The 17,104-nt window shown below is 37.9% G+C and overlaps 1 protein-coding gene across 2 annotated transcripts in view; it reads right to left on the reverse strand.

The window, feature by feature from the left end:
* LOC131050136 (probable inactive nicotinamidase At3g16190) overlaps positions 1-17,104 on the reverse strand; it is a 72,657-nt gene that overhangs the window by 29,334 nt on the left and 26,219 nt on the right. For both annotated transcript variants that reach the window (XM_057984306.2, XM_057984305.2), the window contains exon 3: positions 15,076-15,310. In XM_057984306.2, the coding sequence (XP_057840289.2) occupies positions 15,076-15,310 (235 nt within the window). The remainder of the gene's footprint in view (positions 1-15,075; positions 15,311-17,104) is intronic.

Genomic DNA, 17,104 nt, shown 5'->3' on the forward strand with positions numbered 1-17,104 from the left:
TGTTATCATTTATTGACTCATTGGATGCATCTTCTCATTAAAATTTGCAAAAAAAAATGCATTTTTTATTAAATTTAAGCGTGTTTTTAAGTTGCCGAGTTTTTCCGAAGTTTTTCCGAAGTTTTTTTCCCAGGGGCTTGGCGAGTCGAGCCAAGTCGCGAGTAGTCCAACTATGGTTGAAACCATACTTTTATATCCATTGTGTTCTTGTGTCATATTGGCATATTTCTTTGTATTTTGCTTGAGATTATAGTGAGGTTGTTGAAAGGAGCTTCAATCTGATTTCTTGCAGACTTTGTGCTGCAAATATTGAGGGTTGAATTAGTGTAGTTAAGTGTTAAAAGTTGAGAAGAGTTACACGACTTTGTGTTTATGGTTGTTCCCATTTGAAATAGTTCAGAAGGTGCATCATACTTGCAAACTTTGTGTTGTTATATGTTGTTCATTGTTCTTGTTTTATCATTCTGAAAAAGGTAGATAGGATAGTGGGAACTCAAGGCTTTGTGCTTTGTTTCTATTTTCCCATCCCAAGGAAAGTGACGGAAGACTTTGGACTTTCACGGAAACTTCACTTCCTTTTTGTTTAAAGCATTCTTGTTATTTCTTTAAGCTGTTGTATTTGTTGTTAAAACTACTATTTCTTTCCTATGAAGAGGAAAGAATATCGTCTTTTCTGAAAAAAGAGAAAAAGACGTTGTTTCACCCAAATTAGATTAGTTTTTAGTTAGTAATACTAGAAAAGGGGGAGCCTTCCCTTAAATTAGGGAAGTTTTACACTCACACGTTGTGGTTGAAACCACAATTTTGCACATCTTCCCAAGTGTACAAAATTTTCAACCAACACATGATAACACAAAGAATACTATGAGGTACCCTTCAAATATCTAAAGACTCTTTTAACTGCATCCCAATGAACTCTACCAGGATTAGAATTACTCTTCGTTTCATCACAAGAGCTCAGTTCCAGGCAACTTCTATCCCCTCCCATCATATAATTTGCAGAAAAATGGAGCGCAATCATCTGGACAATACAGAGAATAGACCACCATAAAGAAAATGGCCCAAAAACAAACCCAGAATCCATGTGAGACAGATCTGATTTTGTTAAAGAATATCTTATTTGCAAATTAAATTTCAGAATTTTCTATTCTGTATTTTTGGAGATATTGTTGTTTTTTCTCTATCCCTATTTGGTGATATTACCCTATGCACACACACTCTTTGTCCTCCAACTTTACCCCGATTGAATGTGCTGATCACAAAGTTCTGTGATCTTCATAGGTAAGTGGTTACTATGTCTATGGCACTACACTTTTTTTCAACATCTTGTGGGAGATATTCAGACTAGTATAGAGTGGCCAAAGCATCATACATCTCCTTTGATGTCCTCTTCTTTGCAATGTAAGGGATCAAATGACCCCTCACCAAATCTAAAGATGATTTTCTTTGCTTTGGCCATATTTTGGTTATGTTTAGTCACTGAACAGGATCAGCAAGAGGTGCAACCTTGGTGTCCACATAGACCCAGAGATCAACTTCTTCTATAGTATCTACAATTTACACTTCCAAGGAGTAAATATGTTAACACCCTCCACATAATCACACTCTCTAAGACCAAGACTAGTCATGTTTGCAGGTGCTGGTTATGCTGAAACTTAGCAGATCAGCTAAAAATAAATCAAATCAGCAGCCTATCAAATTGCATATCAACACTCTAATCAAAAGAGCAATTAGGGCATCACACCCTACAATCTCTCATAGATCCAAACTACTTCAATCGGTTGAGTTAGGGCAATAGAATCCTCTAGCAACTCCCTCTCACAAGTAGGTAAATTCCATTAATGGACCTTAAATTTCAGTTACTATGCTCTGATACCAAGTTAATTTTCAGACCATGGTAAGAAGATTGTGCACTCAAAAAAATAATCCCATTTACGAACTGTGTTCAAACATGAGTATAATAAATTGCAAACACACACCGCTGAAAATATGAACAACAAACACTTAAAATTATCATTTATCAAACTAAAACTGAATTTCACCCATTCTGTATTCGATATTTTTTTGCTCCTAAGTTTTACAGACTAAGATAGTTTTTTGAGCTTTACAAAACCTAATGCAGAAAAAGCTAAATAAAACAGAAGCCATAATACTTTAGTCTAGAAACAAAAATGACTTGTATTCATGAATTCAAAATTCTTCTAATTATATGAAAAGTTAAATAATCCTTAAGGGTCCACTTTTCAGCTAAAAATAGAACTAATTAAAAAACTAGAAAAATAAATGATAAGCATGATGAATATGAACCAGTCCTTTGTAAAGCAACACCCAGATAAGTTATCGGCATGAAGGTAGCAGGGACAAACCATGCATGTTTTCAATATAATAGGGACTTGCATGACTCATTCTATAAACAAGCCCCCTTAACCGATGTATGGGCTTGATTGTATGAAAACCAATTGAGACCTTATGGTGCTGGATTGTTGCAACATTGAGGTTTTCTGTTGTGAAACTTTATGCATGCACATGCCTATGAGAGAGCCTTGTCTGGCTATTACCATCTATTCCATTTAATTGTGGAAACTGATCACATATTTGTCTTCACTTTGCAAATTGGCATGGTTTTCTTTATCATACATACAGTGTTCATATATTATCACATAGCAAATGGACGTTTGGGATTCGTAAGGAGATCCTGCAGCATTAGAGAGGCATAAGAAGACAAGCAACAGTCAGAAATTCCAATTAAGAGAGCAAAAAGATGGAATCAATAGATGTTAGGCCTTAGACTCCTCCCATAGTCAAGAGGCTTCAACGCACAAAGTAAATTCATGTGTGCTGAAATATCCCTAGCCAATTTTTTTTGAAATTATTGATCAACTTAATTACAACAACTATATGAGTGATCAATTAGTTCTGAGAAAAAGTATTTGATTTGCTGAAGCAACCCTAACCAGAATGGCACCGTGTGGATGAGCATTGGTCAGAGGATCTTAGTTGCTTATGAAAAAGAACTCTAACCAGTATGGCGCCGGGATGGCGAGCATTGGTCAGAGGGTCTTAGTTGCTTATGCAAAGAACTCTAACCAGTATGGCGCCGGGATGGCGAGCATTGGTCAGAGGGTCCCTGAAATCTAGAACTGGAAGGAACTCAACGCCAAGTATGTGCTACCCACTCCAGACGGATAGGGGCTACCATATGACGGAGTGAAACTTAAATGCTTGAATTTAATTGATTGCAGAAACTGAAAAGACACTCGACATCCAGGATGTGCTTTCAATCCCAACAGGGAGAGGAGCTACCATAGGATGGAGGTAGATAAGATAAGTTTGGTTAGCTTGACAATTACAACCAAGATCACAGTTCAAGACTGCCAGTACTACTGGTCAGATTACAATCAAAAGAAATTCTTTCACAACTCCCCTTTTAGAAGAGAGTTTCTGATTCAACATAAATCTGCACATTCAGCCGCGAACCCATGGATCACTGCCAACAGCTCATTTCTTCCTCATACAATCTTTTTTCCTCCGGAAACTAGTTGCAAAATGCCTTGGTGACGTGGAAACCTGCGAAAGACTCAAACAACACTGCAAAAACCTCACAATGAAAAATGGCACGATTTCCAATGCATTTAAAATGGTACGGCTGGCTGCAAAATACGATTTGTCATTAAAAATAAATGCATGAACCAAACTTGCTGAAAACCTAGGAAATGCAACGCCTAGGTGAGGCAAATGCAAAGAACTAATACCCACAATGCAATTTTTTGTATTTTCTGGTTGTGAACAAAACATGAAATTAGTCGCGGGAATTCTAGATGCAGAAAACTGAATGAACTATAAGCCTAAATGATTACAATGAAAACTCTGATGATAAACTACGGCTAAATGCAATTACATAGAGAATATAATCACCCTAGTTGCTATCTTTCAAGCAAGAAGAGATGCCTATGCTAGAAGGCTTCCATTCCTTGAAGCATGTCCAGAGCCAGACGGCTGCCCAAATACAAATTCTGCCAAAAGATCCCTTCAATCCTCCCAAGACTCCAATAAATAGCTTCACTTGCCTCCTCAAAACCCTAATTCGATTTCCAAGGCAAACCCTAATCCCCTCCTCAACATGGCGCCATCACACCTAGCCAAAAAGTCAATGAAATAATATAAAAATATCACCTTGGTAAGTTTCGCCATGTTTTGACTTTGGCCAAGGATAAAATATTAATTAAATCCTCCATGAGGGCGCCACCCATAAAGTCCCCCTTTTAAGTGATGTTTTTAAGTTGTTGGACTAGGCCAAGGGGGGATAAGCAACTTTATAATTATAATGATTATTTAATTAAAATAAAGTTACTTGACCACACAACTCCAAAATCTGAAGCTAGAACCTGACCATGCTCCTGGAGTTAGCTGAACAGGATGTAGAGATTGCCCGATGCCCCGCGAGCCCTGCCAAAAATAGAACTTACTAAAAATAGTAAATTCTGAAAACTGCTCCAAAAACTGAGATGAAGACATCGTTGCGAAGCCCTCTGAACCATCAGAAAAAGCCGACGATGAACCCATCCAAAAAGACCTCCTCAAAAATAGGAAACCCTAATTTTACCCTCCGACTGGCCTCCGAGCTTCCTAGAAAGAGACCAACGGTTGCAGAAAGGATCAGGTTTGAGAAGGGGACATTACATGTGCCCCAAGGGATAAGGTGGACATAAACTGAAAATGATTTGCAAAAGTTATTGAGAACTTAATTGAAATTTTGCTCCTGGGAAATCTTCCATTAGAAATTTGAGTAATGAACTTCCCAACCTTCCCTACTTGTAAAATTGAGAAATATTAGTACGGAAGTGGCCATTATGTTACCTTTGATCTTGACTAGGATTGCATCTCTTTTTAAAATAATCAAACTATAACTGCATATTTCCTTATATTGTCTCCACATGTTATTGGCAGTGGATTGATTATATTGAAAATGGATATGACGCAATGGGCAAAGAAAAAGCATTAAGAGCACATCCTTGTAAGCACACAAAGCAAGAAAGAGACTCATTAGGATTCAAGCTGGACATTTTAGTTTTGTAAGAACTTACCATAGATCATTTTACACCCTCAAAGTACAATAAATGAAAAATAAAAAACCAATCCTTCTAGGCACTTGCAGTGAAAGTGCATGGAGATTCTTGGCAGGAAAACTTGGGAATCATCTATAATAGAAATCCAACTTTTGTACAACAAACCAAAATGAGAATAAAGAAGAGTACAATAAAATTGCTCAAAATAGGAAGCTAAGGTCAAATCACATAGGTGAAATGTGTGCCTTTTGTGTCAAAAGTAATATCCTTGAATTTCCAAAACATCCACTACCTTTTTGATTGGCACTGTAAATTTTGGATCAGAAATGTGTTGGTTGAAAATTTTGTACACTTGGGGAAATATACAAAATTGTGGTTTCAACCACAGTGTGTGAATAAAACTCTCCTAATTAAGGGAAGGCTCCCCCTATCTAACTACAACTTTGAAAATAAAATAGGATGGGACAACAATCTTTCTTCTTCTTTCAAGAAAGACAATATCCTTTTCTCTTCACAGAAAAGGATAGCGATTTGCTATAGACAACAGTAACCACTTTCAAAATGAAATGAGAGAAAGGAAATGAAGTTTCCTGAAAGCGCAAAGACTTCCGTCACTTCCTTCAGGACGGGACAACAATATCAAGCTCAAAGACTTGATTATGTGAAGTCCTATCTACCCTTATGCTATAAAGAACAGATTATAACAGCTCAAAGACTGGGATATCTTATTCTTTTCTACTTAAAACAATGGGAAGCAGTATAAGCTCAAAGACTTATTGATATTTCTCACAGAATCTATTCCTAAATTCTCTTAAGAACAAGTGAAAGCACAAAGACTTGCAGCTTCTCTCAACAAAATATTTATTTTAATCTATATTAACCTCAAATACTTGCAGCACAAAGACTGCAAATCAAATGTGATTAAGCTCTTTAAGAAACACTTGCAAGAAAGATAATATAGAACACAAACTCAAGTATGTAGCACAAAGACTCAAAGCTTGAGCAATTTCCTTCTATTCCTTTCAATTCTTGAGTTTACACATGAAAGCTCAAAGACTTCTTTGCTGTAAATTTGGCAGGGTTTTTGCTTGCTTTCCAAAAAGATAAAGATTACAATAGACCCCTCAAGTATTTATAGAAGAGGAGCCTTGAGAAAAAGGTGGGAGGATCCTAACTAACTTAAGAGATTCTCTCAACCACCAAGACTTATTCAATAACTAACTAAGACTTATTCCAACTACAATCCTAACTGAACACAACTTGTAGTTGCCTTACATGTAATTACAAAAGCACAAGTAATGAGTTAACTTGCAATTACAAAGCTATTTTTTACATGTAACTTGTCAAAACAAAATTACAAATGCATAACTAAAACTATTCCATGTGTCTAAAGACACGACTCTAACTACATCATCCTTTGTCTGTGATGATCTTCATGTCGCTTCAAGATGCTAGAACTTGAAGTATTCTGGATTGGTAAAGACATCTTGAACCGGAACGGAAACTTGCATCCTTATCTTCTTGCTTGGGGTAGTACTGGCTTTTCAAGAGGGAAAGGGTGGCCTTCCTCTTTTTATGTCATAACCATCTTTGTCTTGAAAGCATTCTATGTTCTCAACCATGAATTCTTATTGTATCTCTTCTTTGTATCATCCTCCAATCTTGAAATCTGCTTGCAAAATAAGGCCCATGCCTTAATTCATTGATTTGGTAGGTCGTGTGTGCAAACCGGACTGACAAAGGAAGGGATAAATTGATGCAAAAATGGGCTCAAAGTGAATTTCGGGTTTTGGAACCTGCATTACATGTGTGGGAAAAACAAGAGCATTAACTTGCAATTGTGGAGAACAAACATGCAACTTCATATGTGTAATGGTTAAACACAAGTTTGCACTTGTAATTGGACCTTTAGAACTCATTTTCAAGTGTTTTTTGAGTGCATTTTGGACCAATTTCGGGTTCTGGATGGCTGACCGCAAGTAGACTTTAAATGGGGAAAATGAATGAAGGTGTGAAATGAGTGGATGAAATGGTGTGTACGGATGATGGAAATGAATATGAAAAGATTTTGGGAAGATCATCTTCAAGAAAATGGGAGGAACTTTCAACATGTAATCCGGTCCTAAAAACCCGATTTTGAAAGGATGGGTATTTCTCATCTTTGCAACTTGGAATTTCAACAAAAGATGGTTAAATCTTTTATCCGTAAGGGAAGAACAATGATTTTTATCCAACTTGTAATCGGGATTTAAAATCCCAAATACAAGTAAAGAGGTAAAATGGGGAAGATAAATGCAATTCTAAAATTGCTTTACAAAGGGGAAAATCTCTCTCACAAAAACCGATTTTTGGGGAAGAACCAACATATTTACAAATTTACAACTAGAAAGGAAAAACAAGAAAACAAGAAAACAAGAAAAATGAAACAAGAAGAAAAGAAATCTTACCTTGCTCCAATCTGAAAATGCCTCTCCAAAAGATGATCAATCTTTGTGTTGAAGAAGACAATCCAATAAACAAAGACAATCCAAAATGCTAAACCCTAGCCACGTTTTTGCAAAAACGCCTTATGATTCAAAACGTGGCAGCAAATGCAAGGGAAATGGCGTGGAAAGTGGATAAATCTCCCTCTAACCTCAACGCCTTAGCATGAGATGCAAAAACGACTTGGGAGATTGCTGATTCGTGGCATCCTTGGAGGAGAAAAATGTGGTTTTTGACAAAAACGTGTTTGCTGTTATAAAGCAAAAAACCAGCACTCTTAACCTCCATGCGGCGAGAAAGGTGTCTAACAATGCATGAAAATAGGAAGGAATCCTAAACGCCTTCCTCCTCCAACAAATTCTCCACAAAAATTTGCTAAAAATCCTCAAAAAAACGCTTTTCCCTTGCAAATCGGGTTTTTGGAGACAAAGTGCAAGTTGGAATTGCATAAAACAATGAAAATCGGGTTTTTTGGAGGATATAACAAGTTTAAAATTTCACTTTTCAATATGTTAGGCAAAATCGGGATTTTTTGACCAAATAGCAAGTTTAAAATGTCAAAAATGCACTTTATAAGCAAAATCGGGTTTCTGGAGACAAAGTGCAAGTTTAAAATTGTCAAAAATGCATTTTATAAGCAAAATCGGGTTTTTGGAGACAAAGTGCAAGTTTAAAATTGTCAAAAATGCACTTTATAAGCAAAATCGGGTTTTTTGGACCAAATAGCAAGTTTAAAATTGTCACTTTTTCATTTACAAGGCAAAATCGGGTTTTTGAGAGAGATATTCAAGTTTAAAATTACTTGCAAAGGGGAAATAAAATCCCTACAAGAAGTTTTAAATCACTTGCACACATGTAATAGGGGTTTAAAATCCCTATTACATGTAAAAACCATTAAAGTAGGGGTTTTTGGAAAGAATTACAAGTTTACTTGTAACTTAACCAAAAAATCCCTATTTTAACTAAAAAAGCCAAAAAACAACAAAAACAACAAAAGGGAAATAAAAAGCAAATTACAAGTTTTTATTTTTCAATAAAGTGCACATGTAATAAGCTAAAAATTTCTCTACAAAAACCAAAACAATGGAAATCATTAAAACTTGTAGTTCAAGGAAAATTCTCCACCTGCAGTCACGGACAAAAAACCCGAAATTGAAGGAAAGACATAGCAAATGAATCCAGAATGCAACGAAATTCAAAACGCAATTCAAAGATGGACTGAGGATTAAGACAGTCCAAGGATTAGGTGAAATTCTCCTTGGGAAGCGTGCCATAGACTAAAATCTTCAACATGTAGTGACTGTTCTGAAACCTGAAATTGCACAAAAAGCTAGGAAAAGGAAGACCAAAACTCACCAAAACTTGGACAATGATGGCAAGGACAACCCCCAATGATTTGACACTATCAAATGTGAGTTTTGTACCTCGTAAAACGTGCCTTGGAGACAAAAATGACACTTTTTAGGCAAAAATTTGTAGGGGTTGCAACATTTTTGAGAATCCAAAAATGAGGACAACAAAATGAATGTAAGCAGCAGTATAAACCGTTTTGAACAGGTACCCTTCACACAAAAAAATTCTTGAATGTGAATGTTGTGCATCACATGAAGATTGATTAAATTCCTCTACAGTCTTCGTATTCCTCTAGTTGCGCATCACCGATTTTTCACTCACACTACCCAATTCTCACGTAACAAGGGGTCCTTATACCCGACTCAGACAGATGGACAGACACGCCTCTTAAACTGGGTTACACGACTTGCAAAGGGGTGTGATAGTTCCTAACTAACATTAATAGCCCCAAATACTAAACTTAATTCATACATGAGATATATGTATCACTGACAATTTCTTATTAGAGGAAAATCTGAGTTAACTCAGCGATAACCAAATGAAGATGATAACAGGTATCAGCGATAGTAATATAAACAAAATGTTTATTATTAGGCGACACAACATTCAAGTGGAAAGGGAACTCCTGTTGCTATAACATCAACACTCCCTCTTAGCTAGGGAGCTATCTTTCCAGATATCCATGTCATGGAGTCTCTCAACATGACATCCACCATGGCTACTCCCATGTGTGGAAGGAAATATGTGCACAAGTGTTCATCACGGAGTCACTCAACGTGATGTCGTCATGGAGTCTCTCAACATGACGTCCACCATGGCTACTCCCACGTGTGGAAAACAACATCTCTGTCTCAGAGATGGAAGAGGGCTTTCACCTCATATTTCTCCGCCTCAGAGAAATATTCATTATGGCAAATAGTAAGAATCACTGAAGCTAAGTCTCCTTCTCAATAAGGGAAACATTCTCCACAACTCCAAGCTTATCTCGGAATGTGCAAACTTCACTCTGGAGAGGGGCTTGGTAAGAATATCATCTGTCTGTTCATCAGTGCAAATATGCTTTAGTTGAATTGCTTTTCTCAACACCATATCTCTAATGTAATGATATTTGATCTCCACATGTTTTGTTCTATCATGAAACACTGCATTGACAGAGAGCTTCACGCAGCTTTGATTGTCACAATGAATCACAGTTGGCTCCAATGTTTGACCAAATAATCCTACAAGGAGCTTTCGAAACCACACTGCTTCTCGAGCTGCTACACATGCTGCAATGTATTCAACCTCAGCAGTACTTAGTGTCACAGAGGTCTGCTTCTTGCTACACCAGGAAATCATGGCAGACCCCAGACTAAAGCAACATCCAGAGGTGCTCTTCCTATTAGTTACACTTCTGGCCCAATCAGAATCAAAATATCCTTGTAACTTCAGATCTTCACCGAAAGTATATCTCAAGCCATATCCCACTGTGCCACGCAAGTATCTCAAGATATGCTTTGTTGCAACTAGATGAATTTGTCTTGGTTCACACATGAACTAACTGAGAGCACTTACCGCATAACAAATGTCTGGTCTAGTATTGACTGGATACATCAATGATCCAATCAATTGTTTGTACATGGTGGGATCTACCAAATCTGAACTAGCTGCAGAGTCACTCAACTTCTTCAAATTTGCTTCCATAGGTGTGGACATGGACTTGCAATCCATCATCCCAAATCTCTTCAAGATATCTATGGTGTATTTCCCTTGACTAAGAATAATCTCATTGGGTCTTTGCCATACTTCCAATCCTAGAAAGTAATGCATAAGACCAAGATCCTTCATCTCAAACTCGAAGGCTAATTCTTTCTTGCATTTAACAATGAGATGTTCTGCTCCAATAAGAAATAAATCATCAACATAAAGAACCAATATTAAGGCCTCACCATCAACTACCTTGAAGTAGAGATTGGAATCTGCATCATTCTAGGAAAATCCCAAGCTCATCAAGTATCGATCAATCTTTTCATACCATGCACGGGGTGCTTGCTTAAAGCCATACAATGCCTTCTTTAATCTGCATACATGAGACTCCTTCCCATGAATCACAAAACCATCTGGTTGATCAATGTACACTTCTTCAATCACACCATTAAGAAATGCAGTCTTTAAGTCCATTTGATGTAGTTTCCAGCCTTTAGCTGATGCAATAGCAATAATAGTCCTGATAGATGTATATCGAGCAACAGGAGCAAATGTCTCCTCATAATCTATTCCCTCCTTCTGAGAGAATCCTCTTGCCACAAATCTTGCTTTGTACTTCTCAATGCTTCCATCAGCTGCATGCTTGATCTTGAAAAGCCATTTGGAAGACAGAACTGATTTTGCTTCAGGTCTTGGTACAACATCCTAAACATCATTTTTTATGATAGACTGATATTCTTCTGTCATGGCATCTCTCCACACCTATTGATTGGATGCTTCCTCAAAACTAGAAGGTTTGGACTCAATGATGTGACTCATTAAAAATGATGTGACTCATTAATGGCATCTCTTTCTACCAAGTCAGAAAGATGCTCTCGATATCCTGTAATGTGTCATGAAGCACCACTATCAATCAACCAAGTGTTACTGTCGGTTGGAACATTGCTTGAAAGAGCTGAGATGAATAGAAATCCCCCTGAATTGTCTCTAGATTTTTCATCGACATCCGCAATAGAAGCATGTTGTTTTGGTCTTGTTATACAATCTCGAGCATAGTGACCATACTTGTCACATCTGTAACATTGAATGTTAGAGAGATCCTTCTTCTTCTTTGGTTCAGGAGCTGAATCTGTTTTTCTATCTCTATTCCTCTTGAAATTGCCTTTTCTCCTTTCTCTTCTTTCCTTCTGGATGTTTGAGCATCAAGAACATGATTTTCTTCGCAATGAGGATTTCATCCATTTCCTCTTGCTACCAACCTGAATTCCTCTTGAATGCAATCAGCTCTAAGGCAATCAAACTTGGGTAATTTAGATCTTCCACTAATGCCTTGGATAAAGAGCTCCCAAGATTGAGGAAGACCATTTAGTGCCAACATAACTAGGTCTCTATCTCAACTTTATCTCCAATGGCGTATAGCCGATCCTTCAACTCAGTAATCTTCATGAAGAAGGAGAACACTGAATCTCCTTTAGCCATTTTTATATAGTGGAGTTGTTGTCTCAATGCAAGAGCTTTGTTGGTGTTGTTAATCTCATACAAGCCTTGAAGAGTCTCGAGCATGACTTTGGCTGTCTTCATCTTGGATATAATTGGCACAAGATGATCCTTCACAAAATCTATCAAGATCTTCCTAGCCTTAATGTCATTCTTCTCCCATTGAGATTTCTCAGCCTCATCATATGGCTTGAGCACCTCTTTTTCCATGAAGTCTAGAAGGTCATTTTCTTCCAGTGCAATAAGAACTCTGAATTTCCAAGAGGTGAAGTTCAATGCACCATCAAGCCTATCTTCGACCTTGAGTCCGTTCACCATCTTTGATGCTTGGATAGACTTAATTTGATGAGAAGACTTTTGTTGCTTAAACGAATCTGATCTGGCTTAAACCTGGCTCTGATACCATGTAAATTTTAGATCAGAAATGAATGTTAGCAGCAGTATAAACCGTTTTGAACAGGTACTCTTCACACAAAAAAAATCTCAAATGTGAATGTTGGGCATCACAAGAAGATTGATTATATTGTTTATTAATCTTTGTATTCCTTCACAAGTCTAGAAAGTATTCCTCTACAGTCTTCGTATTCCTCTAGTTGCGCATCACCAATTTTTCACTCACACTACCCAATTCTCACGTAACAAGGGGTCCTTATACCCAACTCAGACAGATGGATAGACACACCTCTTAAATTGGGTTACACGACTTGCAAAGGGGTGCGATAGTTCCTAACTAATATTAATAACCCCAAATACTAAACTTAATTCATACATGAGATATATGTATCACTGACAATTTCTTCTTAGACGAAAATCTAAATTAACTCGGCAATAACCAAATGAAGATGATAACACGTATCAACGATAGTAATATAAATAAAATGTTTATCATTAGGCGACACAACATTCAGGTGGAAAGAGAACTCCTATTGCTATAATGTTAACAGGTACCACTTATTGGACTAGATTTTGAAGAGAGTGTGTAAGAAAGGGAAACAAATTTTCCCTTAAGTATGTATCTTAGTTGTTGTATATCAACGAGTCTAATTGTGATTAAACTCATGTCCTAAGATAGCTTATCTTGTTGGAACCAAATGAAGGGTATGATGTCCAATACTAAAAAGAACTTCACACTGAAGTTTGTTCCCTTCATCATTGGTACTACTTAAAAGTAATGTTGTTTTATGCACTCTAATACAAGGCTATTTGCTCCCCTTCATCATTGGTATTGCTTAGAAGTAATATTGTTTAATGCACTCTAATACAAGGCTAAAGTTACTTACAGAAATGCTCTCTGCACCATATCAAGTTTTTCTGGCTCCCGTTTCAGTTTGAGGCCTGCCCTTCAACCACGGATCAACAAGGGTTATGACTCCCTGGCTCTTCTCGAGAGACAAGCTTCAGGCATCATTTCCAGGACACCACGTCCAAGATGGCTCTCATGGATACTTTGATTAGGCCTACTGTTCTCTATGGGTCTGTTGTTTGGGGGTCGTCCCTCTTGGAGTCTGACTGGGCTTCTGCGGAGCGGGTTCAGGTTCTTCTTCTTCAACGCATCATCAGATGCAAGCAGTCCATACCTCATAATAATATTCCGGCAAAATTCGGAGCCCACCCCTTCAGGCTTGGAGCCATCTTTGACCTTATTTGGTTTTAACATCGACTACGGAGTTATGCCGACACAGGTGAGGAGCGCCTCAGGTACCCCTACCTTGCTTACTGCTCCTTTGAGACCATAGCTACGTCAGTGTCTTCTAGTCGAGCCCGTGGATGGTTTGCGGAGGCTTCTGTTCTTCTTGGCTTTATTGGGATTGAGATTGATCGTCTTCCTCCCTTCCAGTATTCTATGGGTGCTCCTCACCATCTCCTTCCTTCCAAACAAGAGCTCAATCGGTGTGTCCATGAGGATATTTATAGGCGGTTCATCCACACCACCTGGGTCAACCCCCATGGGGGCCTCCACCCCAAGATGGCCTTTTATGCTGAGCACTTTCTGGAGCTTCATGATGGGCTCATTGTGCGTCCTTACCTTTCACATCACTGGGCGCATTCTCTCTGAATCCCACTTGGCTCTTTTAGAGTGGGCTCTCATCGTCTCCGTATTGAGACTGATCATCAGTTATCCAGAGATAGCAAGATCTGTTGGTTTTGTTCCATGAGTGAGACAGAGACTAAGGAGCATTTCATTTTTCGTTGTCCTATATACTATGAGATCAGAGGCAGGTTTTTCTGCCTCTTCAGGGAGGCACAGTCCCTCTCCATCTTTTTCCGTTACACAGACCAGAGGTGCCTTGCTCTTTACATTCAAGAGGTCGTTTGGCTCCGGGACCTATCCTCTTAGCTTCAGCACTATGACACTATACAGTCGTGCCAACTTATTACCTCCTTTCCAGAGATTCACGCAGATTGGGGCACCAAGCGTCGGCTCAGCTTTCCCTCTAGATCTCATCGATCTGCAGTTCCCAGGAATACCTCCCATTTACATCGATGCTCGTCTCCTTCCAAGAAACGTCTTAAGAGCACTGGGTCTCCTGTCGATCTCCCGGGTGGCAGGTCTATTTTGAGGTTCTCTGTGATGCAGATTTTGTAGTGAAAGGGGCTTGAGGGGGGCTCTCCCCCCCCCCTCTCTCTTTCCTTCCTTTCATTCGGCTTTCTTGCTTTCTTTGTCTTTGTCTTTGTTCCTTTGTTGCTGTTTTTCGGGCACCGTTTGGCATCCCTGCTGCGGGCTGGCCCCCTTGTCTGGCTATTGGCAGTCCCTTTAACCCCTTTTGTGGTCTTTTGTTGGACATTAATAAATTTATCTTATCTTATCTACATCCTTGATCTATTAGAGGTTGATTTTGATCAATTTTGGCATTAGTTGATTGAATATTATTTACAAGCACATATCCAAGAGTAAATGTGTAAATCCAACATATATTAAACAAGCCAATTATTAATCATTCTAAATATATATCACTTAAGTAATATTCACATTTCATCCTCAACTTACCGACAACAACAACACTTGTGATACCAGCACCTTGAAGAAGAGTGTGCAAATTTGTTGCAAAGAACGCACTGAACCTTGTTTTCACTAGTTTATAATCTCCTTCTTGAATCACTAGACCTTCAACTAGATCTGCCCCCTTGGTTCCTTTTGTGGTTGGTTTTTCCTTTCCCTCTCCATACAAGTGTCTTCTAAAAAGCTCAACATCCCTACCATATTTATCATGTTCACGAACCACCTGCATGTTGGTTTCAAAGGTCTTTGGGATGTCAACAAAAATTCAAAGCAGCATCCAAAACAAACCCAGAACTATATTGTATCTTCAACAAGTATAGCTCTGACATATTGGAATTAAAATATTAGAAAAATGAGAAGAAAATGAAAACAATCGATTTCTTCAAAACATGTCTTCAAAGATCTGACTTTTGCAACAACAAAATAATCGAAAACCATCATAGGGAGCCGATAAAAGAAAATTAAGGTTTGTAGTCTATCTGTGATAACATTTCATTGTTAAGTGCGTGCATGATTTTCTAACCAGAAAATACAACCTGCTGGCTTCTGATCTGAAGAAATTTAATGTTATTTTAACTAGGCACGGCCATAAGAAACATGAAAGATATGTTCTAAGAAAGAAAGTTGTATATACTGATTAAGAAAGAAAGCAAAACTAGCCTATGGATCTTCAAATATCGTGAATCTTGAGTAAAAGAAAACACAGATATTGAGCAATGTTTAACTAAGAACTTAATTTCACTTCCTAAAACATTTCAACATAATTAAAAAATAACAAGCATTAGCATCATTGAAGTTGCCTAATGTGTAATCATATGCTGAGCACCATTGAGGATCATTGTTGGAGTAGTCAAGTAGAAGTAATCACAGAAATGTGTTGGAAAATGTCCAGCGTCTCCCCTTGGGATTCTTGACATGGTTTAACAGCATCCTATGAGATCCTTAACTAGAATGGTAGCGATTTCTTGAACAGGTGCATCTTTTGGGAAAAACAACCATCTCAACTCCCTACAAGTGGTATCAAAGCGGGGTCACAAGTTCGAATCCCCTCGGGTAATGCTAAGGGCTAGATTGTTGGAATGTGTCCAGCATCTCCCCTCGGGATTCATGACATGGTTTAACAGCCTCCTGTGAGATCCTTAACTAGAATGGCAGTGGTTTCTTGAACAGGTACATCTTTTGGGAAAAACGGCCAGCTCGACTCCATACAAAAAGTGTACAAAGAATTTAGAACAAATACAATATTTTTCAACATCCATAGGGCCAAAGATAGCTAATGGGACAGCAGCCCCTGTTGTTTTTGCTTTCTAAATTGTTGACCTTCTACTATTCAATTTGATAATGAACTCCGCCATTTTTTCAAACATCCCCTCATTTTCTCAACCAATTGTTGTTATTCTTGTGACGAAGCTGCCACTAAATTCTTGTGTACTTGACCCAAATGTCACTATAAGATTTACATTCCAAAATAAAGTGCTTTTCTGTTTCGATAGCCCCAGATGTTCAAAAGACACAAACTCTCTCTTCCCATACTTCTTTTGGCCTTTTCCATCAATCCATTTCACACAAAAGATAATGTGGGTTAGTCCTTAACTAAGCTATGAGAATATTTTCTCTCCAAGGGATATCAACCTCTACATAGGCCTTTTGTTGATGATCGGAAGTGGGATTAAATTCCTTAAAATAATATTTCTTCTTTCTCCCTAATGCCTTTTCCCACATAGACTTGTGAAACTTATCTACAACAAAACACTTTTATTTCTTTTCTATAATTAGGATATGCATTCAAGTGAATATGTCATTTTCTCATCCACTTGATGTTTTGCTTCATCCATGACGTTCTTTCTCTCATTGAAGAAATCTTTAAAGACAACCTAGGGCCATCTATTTGATTTTTTCATTTTTTCAGGTATCTTAAAAGACACACCATAGAAATGGCTTTAATAGGAACTGTACCTATTTGAGCTAGAAGAATCGCATATGGAATCAAAGTTTTTAATTTAAATTTGCTTGTGAT

The sequence above is a fragment of the Cryptomeria japonica genome, chromosome 6 (genome assembly GCF_030272615.1).
Source record: "Cryptomeria japonica chromosome 6, Sugi_1.0, whole genome shotgun sequence".
Classification (NCBI taxonomy): domain Eukaryota; kingdom Viridiplantae; phylum Streptophyta; class Pinopsida; order Cupressales; family Cupressaceae; genus Cryptomeria; species Cryptomeria japonica.